The 14,634-nt window shown below is 34.2% G+C and overlaps 1 protein-coding gene across 6 annotated transcripts in view; it reads right to left on the bottom strand.

Annotated features, from left to right (window-relative positions):
• Positions 1 to 14,634, bottom strand: part of RCOR3 (REST corepressor 3) — a gene marked incomplete at its 5' end in the record, with an annotated part of 49,202 nt that overhangs the window by 27,681 nt on the left and 6,887 nt on the right. For 5 of the 6 annotated variants that reach the window (XR_014013996.1, XM_081219246.1, XM_081219248.1 and 2 more), the window contains 5 exons: positions 6,040 to 6,118; positions 6,882 to 7,006; positions 7,960 to 8,121; positions 9,770 to 9,822; positions 12,431 to 12,508. Coding sequence is in view for 5 of the 6 variants with exons in the window: in XM_081219246.1 (XP_081075372.1) it covers positions 6,040 to 6,118; positions 6,882 to 7,006; positions 7,960 to 8,121; positions 9,770 to 9,822; positions 12,431 to 12,508 (497 nt within the window). Of the gene's footprint in view, positions 1 to 6,039; positions 6,119 to 6,881; positions 7,007 to 7,959; positions 8,122 to 9,769; positions 9,823 to 11,874; positions 11,894 to 12,430; positions 12,509 to 14,634 lie in introns of those variants that run through there. The other variant, XM_081219250.1, reaches the window with a different exon arrangement.

Below are 14,634 nucleotides of genomic sequence, written 5' to 3'. Positions count from 1 at the left end.
TGTTCAAGAAAAAGGAAGGACATTTTGGACATTCCAAAACTGACTGTGTTTATAATCAATAGACTCTCATTAAATTAACCTGTAAAAGATACACTTAAGAAAAAAGAAAAATTATTTTCAAAGAAAGTTCTAAGATTCAAGAAAGAATGATAAGCAAAATTAATTTTAAGCATGTGGGTAAATCTAAACTAACCCCGACTATGTGTTTAATATGAGATACTTTAAAAAATAAGATGTAACTAAAACTTGGCAAAAATAGCATATAAATCAAGAGGATAGTGGTTGAAGTCAAAGCAGCCTAAGGGTCTTATATTAATCAGAATCCCATTAAACACACCAATATTAGGCTTTAAGTTAAATATGCAGGATAAAATTTCCAGAATACACAGTAAGAATAGAAATATAGAAACATTCCAAACTAGTAGACAGTTAAAAAAAAAACAAAATCAAACAAGAGATGGATTCTTAATCCAAAAAGAAGGCCATAAAGGAGGGGAAAGAAAACCAGAAAAAGCAAGTCAAATAGAAGGTAAAAATAAGAAAGAACAAAAATACAAATATCAATGATCATGACTGGTATATAGGAGCTAAACTCTCTAGATAAAATATAAAATCCAACCTATATGCTCCTGTAAGACACATACTTAAAATGTGAGGACATAGAAATGTTGAAATTAAGCAATAAAGATATACCAGGCAAACACTTAACAAAAGAAAGGTGATAGAGTTATATCAGACAAAATAATCTTGAAAAGTAGAAGACATCAAAAGAGATGAAAGGATCATTACATATTGATAAAAGGTTCAATTCAACAAGATAAAACAATTTCTATACACCTAATAACAATAGCTTCAAAATATAAAAAGTATTATTTCTCAATAATCCATCAGATAAGCACATAAACACCAACTGAAACAACCCTAGCAAGTAGGCAAGCAGTAACAGAATATTGATTTCAAGCATATAACTGACAAGCTTCAATTAAGACACATAAAAAACCTGTAACCAATAATTAGAGTATGTATTACTCTCAAGCACACATGGAAAAACATTTATGAAAATTCGACATTCTAGACTTGGAGGTTTTAAAACATATCCTCAAATTCCTCAACATTCCAACCACTGAGAAGTGGGACTCTCTCCCATTCTCCTTGATTCTGGACCAACTTTAGTAATTCACTTATAACCAACAGAATGCAGTAGATTCGAGGATGATTACTTTGGAGGAAACCAGCCATGGTCAGAAACCAAATTACTAAGGGACCACCAGGCTAGAGAGGAATGCTAGCTAACAGCTAGTATATCAATTACCAGTCATGTGAGCAAGTCAAAAACCTTTAATAACATCCTACTTGATGTTGAAACACAAAAATCATTCCCTCTAAAGTCAGGAATAAGATAAAAATATTTGCTATCATAACTTCATTCAACATTATACTGGTGATTCTAACCAGTTCAGTAAGGGAAGAAATAAAAGGTATTATAAGGACTGAAAAGAAATAAAACTGCTATTATTTTCAGATAATATAAACCTCTATATAGGAAATGCAAACTGATCTATAAACAATTAAAGATTTCATTTCTCTCCAGTTTATATGTAGATTCAACGGAACATCAAGTAGCACTTTCCTACTTTGAAGTTTGAGAGCAAAAGTCCAAAAATAGCCAAGGACTTTCACTTTTGGAAGCACTACCAAGTAATGGGACTCATCCTAGCAGCTATCAAGACTTATTATAAAGTTATAGTAATTAAGACATTGTGTGACTGACAAGGGATATATAACTGACAAGAGAAGCAGACTAGAGAGCCATACATATATAGAAACCTCATCTATGATGAAGCTGACATGGCAGACCAGTTGAAAGAAATGAACTCACTTCCATATTAGAAAACAAATAAATAGAAATGGGTCTCTATCTCACAACATAAACAAAACCTAATTACTGAAAGATCAAGGACTTAAGTGTAAAAAACAAAACTTTAAAACTTAAAAATTTTATACATTGTCTTTAAGGACAAAAACAAACCAATAGATAAAAAACAAACACAAATAAGCATTAAAAAAAGACACAATAATAGACAACAAACAGATGGAAAAATAATCTCATGAATGAATTGAGAACACAATGAGATACCATTTCAGGTTATCAGATTTCTAACATCTTGAAAGTCTTACCACATAAAGTATTGGCAAGGAAGTGGATAATGAGTACTCTCATAGCCCAACAGAAGTGCATCAAATGTAGAAAATGATTTGCCATTACCTAGGAAAGTTAAACATGGTTATACCCTAAAATAGAGTAACTCCACTCCAAACAATCCTAGGGTATTATTACTCACTAAGTCACTGCTGCATTTTGGTGGAACAATCTGTGCTGTGCATTTCAGGAGAGCTGGCATCCCTTTCCCATTATATGCCAGTGGTGCCCATCAACCAAAAACACGTCCATAATTTTTAAATGCCCTTTCTGTGAGTAATACTAAACCTAGCTGAGAATCGCTGTCCCAAAGGAACTCTTATATATATGTATCCAGGATATGTTCTTATCAGTATTGTTCATAATAATAAAAAGCTAGAAATGATGTCCATTAATTAGAGAGTGGTTAAGTTGTAGCATATGCATACAACAGAACACTGTAATACAGCAATGAAAATGAACTGCAAAAACATGTTGGACAGCAACAAAAAAATGCGGGTAGCTGAACACATACAATATGATACCATTTAAATCAAGTCTGAAATGTACAAAACTAAATGTGAGTTGCTCAGAGATACATAACTTTGTGATAAAACTATAAAAAAGGGCGTGAATAATTGATAAATTTCAGGATAGAGGTTCCCACTGGAAAGAAGGGAGGGGTGCAATAAAGAAAACATACACAAAGGACTTCTGTTTCTTGAGCTCAGTCATGGACACACTGGTGTTTGTTTTATTATTATTCTTTAAATTGTACACAGTCTATGGTATGTATAGTTCATAATTTTTAATTTTTAAAAGTTAAAAACAGTAAATTTGGTTTTAAAAAGATTGCTTTGGCAGCAGGGTGAAGAATGGACTTGGAAGGTGTGGTGCAGTCTGGAGGCATGGAGATAAGGTAAATTAAGATAAGATAGAAAATGTCAGTAATTCAGAGAAGAGATGAAAACCTAAAAATAAGGCAGTCACCTAGAAGACCAAAGAGAAAAGAACAAAATTTAGTTACTTGAGAGAGAGAATTAAAAACGGTAATGACATAATGAACAGAGTAATTGAGAAAAAGAAGTCACTAAAACTGAGACACAATGGTTAAAAAGGTAGACAGGAATCAGAGAATGGTGTTAGAAAACTCAAAAAGAGATATTCAGAAGAAGGGAGGGGTCAATAACTTGAAACAATACAGGAAGCACAAGGAGAGTACACTGAGAAACCAGTCCTTGGATGTGGCAGTTAGGAGGTCACTGCTGACCTATCAGCAGTTTCAGTGAAGTAAAGGGACAGAAGTCTGACTGAAGCAAACTCGAGTGAAGTAATGCTAAGGAGGATAATTCTTTCTAGACTGGTTGAGAGATAGTCAGGCTTTTAAGACTGGAGCTTACTTCTGGGCTGCAATGAAAAGGTTGAAAGTATGGCAAACAGAAGGTCCTAGAGGCAATATGAAGGGATAAGATAGGTCAAACAAGCAGTGAAATTATACAGAACAAGGGGAGGGACCTATCTTGAGAGAGAGGCATTCAGCTCAGACTGTTCATTCAGTAATTTCATATTACTGGATTTGTGACATTTAAAAAATCTGATCCTGGGCTTCCCTGTGGCGCAGTGGTTGAGAGTCTGCCTGCCGATGCAGGGGACACGGGTTCGTGTCCCGGTCTGGGAGGCTCCCACATGCCGCGGAGTGGCTGGGCCCGTGAGCCACGGCCGCTGAGCCTGCGCATCCAGAGCCTGTGCTCCGCAACAGGAGAGGCCACAACAGTGAGAGGCCCCTGTACCGCAAAAAAAAAAAAAAAAAAAAAAAAAAAATCTCATCCTATCAAGTACCAGCAAGGAAGTGGACAATGAGTACTATGTAAAGTGCTAGGGGATACTAGATGTTCCAGTGTTACTGAGGCCCTAACTTCAAAGAGTTCACAGCTTAGTGGGCAAAATACAATAATTTTAATGTAACATTCTAAGTGTAAATATACTCAGATAAAAAGGGTAGTATGGTAGCACAGAGGTTAGGGGAAGGGCTGGAATTTAAGGGTGTTCCTGCTTGATATTTTCTCCATGAAGTAGAAAGTGAAGTTATCTGCTAAGTTTTTTTAGGGGAGTGGAGAGGTGGTAGGTGATGTGTAGAAAAGGATGAATGTTCAAACAGTTGCTTACATAATAAATTTTATTCAAGATTTATTATGTACAGGGTACTGTAATAAGTGCTTTTATACATATTACCTCTTTGATTGTCAATACAAACCTTTTAATTTTACCAATGGAAAAAACTGAAAATTACAGGTTAAAAACTGAGAGGTGCTAAGGGCTACACTGAGATTGGAAAATACTTTTTGTAAGTAGCAACAATATACATGGTCATGCAATTTTCTCCTGCTACACCAGACCAAGAATAGCAACTGATCCAGCATTGTGGGTTTATAGGGTTAGAGAAGGAATAGCAGAAGGGTGAGAGAAATGGGGAGTCAAAGATACTGGGAAGGGAGCCACTTAAGTAATTGGTCATTTGGTCTATGGTTTAGGGAAACAAGGAGACTTGGAAAAGAAATGAAGGAATCAAGGAATTTGAGAACATTTAGCAGTAGTAAGAAAATCAGTAAGATATCAAGTTACTAGTAGGATTTATTAAATTTCATTGATGAACGATGACAAGGGCCGGAATGGGCCATGGCATTGAGTTCTTTAAGAGGAGGAATGGGAGTCATATTGGATGAAGTCACATTCTCCAATTTTCAATGTTATTTTCACTATTCCACAGCTGCCAATACATCACAAGCCTTTACCCATCAACATTTGGTCTATTTTTTTACAATTATGTAATTCCTTGCCTTAATAAATGAGCATGAATATCAATTCAAAACTTTTCTCCTTAATGATTTTAAGTCATCATTATTATCATTAAATTGAGGAATATGAGTGCTCTTCTAGTTGGGGATTCTTCCATCTCTTCCTTTGATGAAGCTTTCAATTTTCACTGCTGTCAGTATACCTGGTACTAATTAATAATTTGTTATAACATGGAATAAACTAAATGTTTTCCAAGAATATTCTAAACCTAATATTGTATTATCTGAGGGTGGTTCTACTTCTTTCCTATGGATTAAAGAATAGGCATCGTGGAGAGTTCCCAGGTGGCTTGGTGGTTAGGATTTCGGGTTTTCACTGCTGTGGCCTGGGTTCAATCCCTTGTCCGGGAAGTGAGATACCACAAGCTACTTGGGGCAGCCAGAAATAAAAAATAATAATAATAATAAAAAGAATAGGCATGGGGACTTCCCTGGTGGCACAGTGGTTAAGAATCCGTCTGCCAATGCAGGGGACATGGGTTCAAGCCCTGGTCCGGGAAGATCCCACACACCATGGAGCAACTAAGCCCGTGCACCACATCTACTGAGCCTGTGCTCTACAGCCCTCGAGCCACAACTACTGAAGCCCATGAGCCTAAAGCCCATGCTCTGCAACAAGAGAAACCACTGCGATGAGAAGCCCGCACACCACAACGAAGAGGAGCCCCTGCTCGCCGCAACTAGAGAAAGCCTGCGCGCAGCAACAAAGACCCAATGCAGCCATAAATAAATAAATAAATAAATAAATTTATTTAAAAAAAAAAAGAATAGGCATCGTGGCAGGGCTTTTATACTTCGGAGTGGATGAGATAACCCCAAAATTACTTAAGTCACTGGCTAATTGGAGTTCTAGATGTTACCGTTTTTCCAAAAACCTCCAATTAACTTTGAAATTTACTACCTTTTAACCCATTATGTAAAAATGTTTTTCTTAATATGAAGTACTATTCGTTTTTTGGAGTGGATTTGTAGAACAATTATAAGCACCCTAATGATTATCATTACCTCTTTCTTGGCTTCTTTTTTGGGATCATAATCACTATCGTTTCCATCCACTGGGTGTGTTTCTTCCACATCATCATCACTGAAAAAAACCAAAGATTAATAAACTTACTTCACTTCCTTTTATTCTATTCCAGTGCTCTCATCAAACTGCAATATACCTGGCTAATAATTTTACTAAATATTCCCCAAGAGTTGTTCTTGGGAAGATGAGCTTTTATAGTTTAGATTTCTGTAGTGTTTAGAAACATTTACCCTTTTAGGTATATAGAATCATTTAAGCAAACATTTCTAGCTAAAAAACAGAGACCCAATAGGAAAGATATTTAGAAATAAATATCATTTGGGAAAAAGAACACATTTATTAATTTGATATAATACTTATTTTCCAACTGGAGAACTGAAATAATAAGTTATTATATCAAATTAATAAATGTGTTCCAAGGGGAGAACTGAAAAAATGAACTTTTATACTACCAGAAAGATACAGCTACAATAATGTGGACCTCAGTTACTCAGATAACTGTGGAAAGACCATCTTCCAGAGAATATATTTCTTAACATATTCTAAATATATGTATTGAATACATCAGTACTGAAAGGAAGCATTTGTGATTAGTTAAATACTACTCACATATAACTCAGTTGCAAGGTTTGCTGGCTATGATTAACAGTTCAAGAGTTGAAGAGAGTTCTTACTATTAAGATTTCTGATCACTCAGTTCTTCTCGTCAGAGTACAAACATGAATGTAAGGATAAGAAGCATTTATACTGTATTGTGATAATTGTTCTGCCTTAGGAAATACAAGCAATACCTGTAACTACATAAAGGCATTCAACCCACCTGTCACCCTGATTATGTCTATTGGCTAGTTTACGAGCCTGGCGATCCATCAAGCTTGTCCTAGATCGAGTTTTTTTCCAGGAATAGTAATATTTCACAAGGCTAGCAATTGTCTTATCTGGAAGCTTGAAAAAAAAATCATGTTAATATCAAGCAAGTTTATTCATAAACTCTGATTAACAGAATGAATAATATTTCTATTATTCTTTGATACTTAGCAAACAAAAGCATAGACAAAAAATATTTTCCCAGGTACCTTTATGAATTATAGAGCTAAAAAATGCAGCTATAGTCATAGCACCCCACCATATCTATGTCACTCACATTTCTAAATAAATATTCTTATTTATTCTGAGCAGGGAAAGGAGAGATAAAATTAAAATGATAGATGATGCAAATAGACTTAAGCTACAAAATAACGTCTTGGGTATTAAAATGACTAATGATCATGCACTGCTTTCTCATACTGGCAAACAAGGACACACACTTCCAATTAAAAATGTTCTCTTTGATTATGGAAGACACTTAGATATATTTGCAAACATTATTTAATTTCCACTCATTCAAGTTAAAAGAGTTTAATGTAGCAACTTCTCAGATTTATATTATTTTGACACAATACTAGAAATTTAACAACTAGAAATAGCTTTTCTTTAAATAAAAAAAAAGCAACAGCACCTGAACAATGTTGAAATAATACAGAATTTCTAAAAATTGGTTTTCATATCCAAAGGAATATAAATTTGAAAATAAAATCCTAATGTTAGAAAAATGAAACATTTAAAAATAAAAATGAAATTGTGATTTTTTTCCTGAAGTGACAAACGTATTTAATAACTCTATTAAACATATACTTAAGTCATAATAAATGTTAATTTATTACAATGAAATGGCACATAATGATCATGCATTAGAAGAGTAGAAAATAAGACAATGTAAAATATACTTATTTCAAAATATTTTTAAGAATTAAAATTAGATTGGAAAACTTTTTTGTATTTAATAATTAGGAAGTGTTTAACAACAGAATAAGGTTATCACTCAGGTATGAATCACAGTAAGAGCAAAATTACCATACCATTTGCTGAATCCTGTGAAAGCTCTTCCCATGAAAACTAAAGGCTTGTTCAAATAGGACTTTATCTTCCACTGTCCACTCATCCGGAAAGGGAGTGAAATTAGGGAGATCAGCAAGGGACTTCTCAATGTTATGTTTATGCCAGAACAACATGCCAAGTGCCTTTGAAGAGAAATCATTCCCCTTTGGTTTTAATGGACTTATGTTCCATCACACTTAAGAGAGTTAAACACAAATTAGGTTAAAATCTTAAGCCTATGACTTCAACTGAAGATACACTCACAGTTTGGGGCTTTTAATCAGGGGTGCCCAGGTAGCAGACCTCATTTATTTATTTCTTTTAATCAGGGCCTCAGAACAGTAAATGTTCTTACATACCATATTTGCTGTAGAATCTAGAAAAAGTGAGCTGAGGAGAGTGGCTATAATTACTAAAGCAGGTTTGTAGGCTCATATCAAGACTTTCACTCACATTTATTCATTTGTCAATGTGTAGAGAAAAATATGCTAAAAGGAAAAATAACCTGTAAGTCAATACTTAAATGAAACTATCAATTATAACACAAAACTAGAAGTGCTCAGTCAAGACTCCGTAGAGAAATATTTATGTTTTAACCAGTTAGAAGTGTATCATGGGCTAAATACTTCTAAGAAGTAAGAGTACCTCAACTGCAACTTTAACAATATTTTACCACATATATTTTTTAATGTTCTTTATTATCATAACATACACAAAGAATTATTATGAGGCATATTAATAACTTCAATGACTTTATTACCAAATCATAGGAAAGTCTGAAATGGATAATTTCTAACAATTCAACAACTTTCCCTTCTATCGTAAGTAAGCGGTAGGTAGGTCTTTATCTTTACTATAAGGTACAGAGTATCATTTAGGGGATAAAGATTTATTTTTTAAGAAGAGATACAGCAACTTTCTAAATAGTGAGTTTTTAATTTCTGTACTTTGGTAATACTCCTTGAAAATGAACATGAAAATGAAAATATGTATAGTCACATTTTGAAGGATTAACCTTCTCAAACAAATATTAAAAAGCAAGCTGAGGCTTAAAAACAAAATACGTAATCAAGGTCTTCAAAATCCACAGAACAGTTAACTACATTTAGATAAACATCTCAGTTTCACTGAAATGACTCTCTATTATTTAATCATGTTACTAACTATAAAGTTAGCTCTTAATAATCCAGGTTACAGAAAATTCACTTACTTTATATTAATTCTGATAAAGGTTGATTTTTTACTTAGTCGAAATGAAATTTAAGAATTTCTATTCACTTTTATTTTTCCATGTTCTCCATTCCCTTATTACTAGGGATAATGAACCATATGCCATATATATCTCCTTTTAAAGTTTTCTAGTTTTTCTTAAAGCCCTTTGTGAATGATTTCCTTCAAAATCTAAAAATCTTAAGTATTTCTTTAAATAAAAAGTTTAACTTTTAGGACTTTTAGGTTAAAAAGTCAAAGAGAATTACCTCTACTTAAAAAAATTTTCCCTTTTTCTTGAGCATCTGCTAGAGTAATCCTGAAGGCTTTCAGATACTTTAAGAACTCAAAACAGATAAGAAACAGAGGTATCGAGAGAAAAATGTTCAAGCCCTTGAGATAAATAATGTTTATAAAAGCAAAATCCTTGATGATGAAAGGTCAGACTTTGCTAGGACTTTTGTAGTATCTATAAAGTTGGTTGAACTTATGCACTTTCTTAAGACAGAAACTATCATGAGATGTTCTTTGGATTTGAAAAATACTGAGGCAAATCTTAATATTAAATGCTTCTCTACATACCTGTTCCACATTGTAGCCATGTTTCTCCTTTGCAATTGCAATATATTCATCCACTGTAATGAAACAATGTTATATAATTAATTATTCTCATTTACTTCATTTGCCCAGGTTGACTTTTTTTTTTTTAACAAAGCAAAATTTAAAAACAATTACACTCTAGGGGTAAAAAAATAGCCAAAGTCATTTTCCATGGAATAGTATAAAAAAGACTTTCACTTCTATGACCAGGATCAGAAGTTCACTTGGTTTAAAATTTTACTTAGTATGAGTTATCTCTGTGACCATACAGCATCTACTTATTAAATTCACTGACATTACTATAATTATTTTTTTATTAAAATAAAGACCAATCTGTGGTTAGCCAATAAAGCTTAATTACAGTATAAAATATTAGGTAACTTCTATTGCAGTCTTTATTTGAAGAGACAATTATTTAAGACCCCATCTCATGTTTAGAGTTTTCCCAAAGCTTTTACCTTCCCGTTTCTGATTATTGTATAAAGGATGGTTTATCTATAGTTTTGCCAGCTATACATAATAACAATTTATATATACTTCAGTATCCCTAAAATTTTCTTCAGCTCTTCCGCTAGCTATATAAAAGATGTTTGAATATTCCATTTTTCTTCATCTTCAATTATTGTAATCAAGCCAGTAGAGTTGTTTAAATAAGCACAGTTCCTATGATGATATATATACTGGCTGTTTCAAGGCTTCATTGCTAAGAAATCTGCCACTTCACATTCAGCAGGACTCGGTTTTACGTGAAGTCCTTCTTGATCCTATATATTATATATATATATAAGTTCTTTAAGCACATTTTTGAGAAGAAGTGGTTGAGAATTCTGATCCTAGAACAGCTGGTCTACCTGGACTTGGTTCCCAGCCCTGTCACTTGTTTTTGGACTTTAGGCAATTAACTTGACCTTTTTGTACCTTAGTTTCCTCACTATAGATAGTGATAAAAATAGTACTATATTTAGTACTATTCCTCCTAGGATTAAATGAGCTAATATATGTAAAGTGTTTGAAACAGCATCTGGCCCATTTTAAGTACTTTCTAAGAGTTTGCTGTTATTAATAGTACAGTTTAATATATAAATATGCTATTATAACAATAATGCTGTTAAGATTAACTATTTTTACGGATGTTATTATATCTCCCTAAGACTGGAAGCTTTTGATGAAGAAAATCCAAATATTATATTCTATTTAGAACCCATAGTACTTAAACACATGACAGGTCTAAACACATGCTGATTAACAAAAATGTCTTATAGTCCTATAAATAGAAGGCTGAACAATACCAATCACCCTGTGGTTCTCAACCATGGCTATGCATTAGAATCAGTAGGGGAGCTTTAAAAAAGTAAGTCCTGGCTCCACCCCAAAGATTTCTGATTTAATCAGTTTGAGGTAGAGGCCAGACATCAACAGAATTTGTTTTAAAGTTCCCCTAAGTGATTCCAAAGCACAGCCAGGGATGAAAGTCACTGCCCTGTACCTTCAGTTGGATATTCCACATGGACACACCACTACCAGCACATGTTGGCTTTCTGAATTTTGTTTTCCATTTTGCTAAGAAATGCACCATTGTATAAAACAGTGCTAAAACAGCAAACACCAATGACACCCTAATGCTCAGTTTGTGACTGAAAACCTCTGCCTATAATGAAGATTGAACCAAAAAACCTGATCGTCTCTTTCAGGTTTCTCAGTACACAAAATGTACAATTTTGTGTTTTCTGTTAAGAATACCTCAAGGGCATATAATTCCTATGTTACCAGCTAGACTTTTTGCTGGTATTCTGAAGCTCTTAAATAGGAAGAATTATCAGGTATGCAAAGTAACACCCCGTTTTCAATTTTTAGTTCTCTTACTGCATCAATAAGTATGACTAGACTTACTATGCACATGATATATAGGACATCATTAATTTTCATGAAACTAAATAAACCATCATGGGACATCTTTAAGATTTAGTAAATATTTTTAAAAGACAAGCTTATTTTACAGCCACTAGAATAGCTCTTCAGTGGTTTTTGTTTGTTTTAATAAATCAAATGATAACTGAATGGAGGGGTGGGGATCTTAGTTTTGTTACCTGCACGTTTCCTATATCTGATGTGCCGCAAAGGATCAGGTCCGCTACATCACATTGAAGTCTAAAGCCACACCATGATTCAAGAAGTGCATGGTCAATGATCCAGAAGGTCTCCGTCCAGAAATGGAGAGCACAAAGATGACCTGATTGATGGCTGCTGAAGTCAGTTCTTTCCCCTTTCCTCTTTAAAATGGTAATGATAGTGGGCTCTTGGAAGTTTGAAGGCATTTCTTTACAGCTTCATATACTGAGGAATAGCCTGTGCAGATGTCTACATAGTAACTCCCTCCCCTGCTTGAGGATTTAAGCAGCAATGCCATCAGATCCTAGGTTTTTTCAGTCTTCCTGGGCCTGACACAAATTGGAATGATCAACCCACTATCTTTCAAAAGGAAAAACATTCTAACATAACAAGCTCCATCAAAAAAACAAAACAAAACAAAGACAAACTGATTTCTTATGAGAATCTAAGAGACCCAAAAACAAATATAAGTTGCATTTTGAATTGGTTGATAGATTCCCTATTGACATAAACATTCAATTTCAGAAAACTTACATTTGGCATCTGGGATACTGTGATATGGAGACCATACAAGCATTCCTCCATTGTCTTTATCGGTGTACTTTGTAGCACCTGGGGAAAAAATTAATTATTTTGAATATGATGAACTTTACATTCAAAATAAGTATAAACAAAGTAAGTTTTATTTCTATTTTAGTACAGTACCTGCAAAAGAGGACAAAGAAACAAAGTACAGGAAAACAGATATACACTAAATATAGTAAATATACCATTTATAGATACCAACGAAATTTCAAACACTGAAGCTTACCCTCTTTAAATTAAAAAGAAAGACTTTATTAAGTACATTTTATATCCCTACTTCTTAACGGGTAGTAAATCTGATTTAATCTTCTATACATTACTTAGGAGTCATTACAAACTCTGGCTTTAAAACTAGAGTGAATACCTCAGGTGATGAGTTAATTGTTTTGCCCATATCTAAATGGGCCAAGATTATTATAATTTTTAAATACCTGTATCTGCTTTTTATGGTTTTTATTTAATCTTGTTCTCCTTGCTAGGAGTCTGCCAGTTATTCCTTTTTAGAGTTAATTTCATTTATTACTTTTTATATTTATAAAAGTTTGTATTCTGTGTAAGAGGAAAACAAAGTCAAACCATGGAAAAGTAAATAATGCTATTTCTCCTTAATGTAATCCGAGTCTACCTCTAATCTAGAAGCATACTATTGCTGTTTCTAATTTATTTCTAATCTGTTATAATCTAAAAAATCAGAAAAATCAAGCTCTATTGAAATTGCATGTAAATTAAGAATAGACAGAGGGGGCTTCCCGGGGCTTCCCTGGTGGCGCAGTGGTTGAGAATCTGCCTGCCAATGCAGGGGACACAGGTTCGAGCCCTGGTCTGGGAAGATCCCACATGCCGCAGAGCAACTGGGCCCGTGAGCCACAACAACTGAGCCTGCACGTCTGGAGCCTGTGCTCCGCAACAAGAGAGGCCGCGATAGTGAGAGGCCGGCGCACTGCACTGCGATGAAGAGTGGCCCCCGCTCGCCGCAACTAGAGAAAGCCCTCGCACAGAAACAAAGACCCAACACAGCCAAAAATAAATAAATAAATAAATAAATTAGTTAATATATATATATAAAAAAAGAATAGACAGAATGAACGAAAGGCCTGACACAGCTATCCCAGAGCCAAGTCCATGCCAGTAGGTTCTGTCTTTAAATACTCGATGGTCCTTTTCTGGCTTCTTCCTAATTCTTAGGTTCATTCAGGTTAATTAAAACTATGAGGTGGGCTTCCCTGGTGGCGCAGTGGTTGAGAGTCCGCCTGCCGGTGCAGGGGACGCGGGTTCGTGCCCTGGTTTGGGAGGGTCCCACATGCCGCGGAGCGGCTGGGCCCGTGAGCCATGGCCGCGGGGCTTGCGCGTCCGGAGCCTGTGCTCCGTGGTGGGAGGGGCCACAACAGTGAGAGGCCCTCGTACCGCAAAAAAAAAACAAAAACAAAAACAAAAACTATGAGCTGTTGATAGCCACCAGTATAAGATATTCAGAATAAAGAATATTCATTTCCAGGGGTAAAATTAACTACTATTATACTCCCAACTACAGACTTTATCTATCAAGCAATAATTTAATGTCATTCAGCCATTCTTTATTTTTGGAGAATCATAACACATCACTACTGTATATTCAATAAACAAATTTTAGTTAGAGAATGACACACAGTGCAATATGAAGCTAAAATTGTTAAGTTATGTATGTTTCACTATAAGGAAAAATTAGGTATGGAGAAAAAAGAATTGCGAGAATACTATAAAAGTATTAGAAAAAGCGTAATTACAAAATAAACCTAAAAGCAAAACATATTGTATTTTGTCATAACTATCTTTAATAAGAGGATAAAAATAGGAGCTGAGAATTTAAGAAAACGCAAGTTAGAAGTACATTATCTAAAATTTATATTCAATAAAAATAAATTTTAAGCTGTCTTTAAAAAACTTCTTTAAAAAATATTAAGATATATATTTAATTTTTAACTACATAAAATAAAAACACAAAAGCAAAATAGCTAAACCACTCAGTGGAAATAAAACAGACATCTAAGTTGATCAGAAGCCTTTATTTAATTAATAAAATCTATTGCTATTTCTAGGGAGTATCCTAAACTTCAATCCTTTAATATGGGACTGATTCTTTTTCACTATGGACTGTGACAATAAGATAATTTAAA

The sequence above is a fragment of the Mesoplodon bidens genome, assembly GCF_964165515.1.
Source record: "Mesoplodon bidens genome assembly, chromosome: 2".
NCBI lineage: Eukaryota > Metazoa > Chordata > Mammalia > Artiodactyla > Ziphiidae > Mesoplodon > Mesoplodon bidens.
Note: the sequence above shows the minus strand (reverse complement) of the source record. Positions and strands in the feature narration are given on the sequence as shown.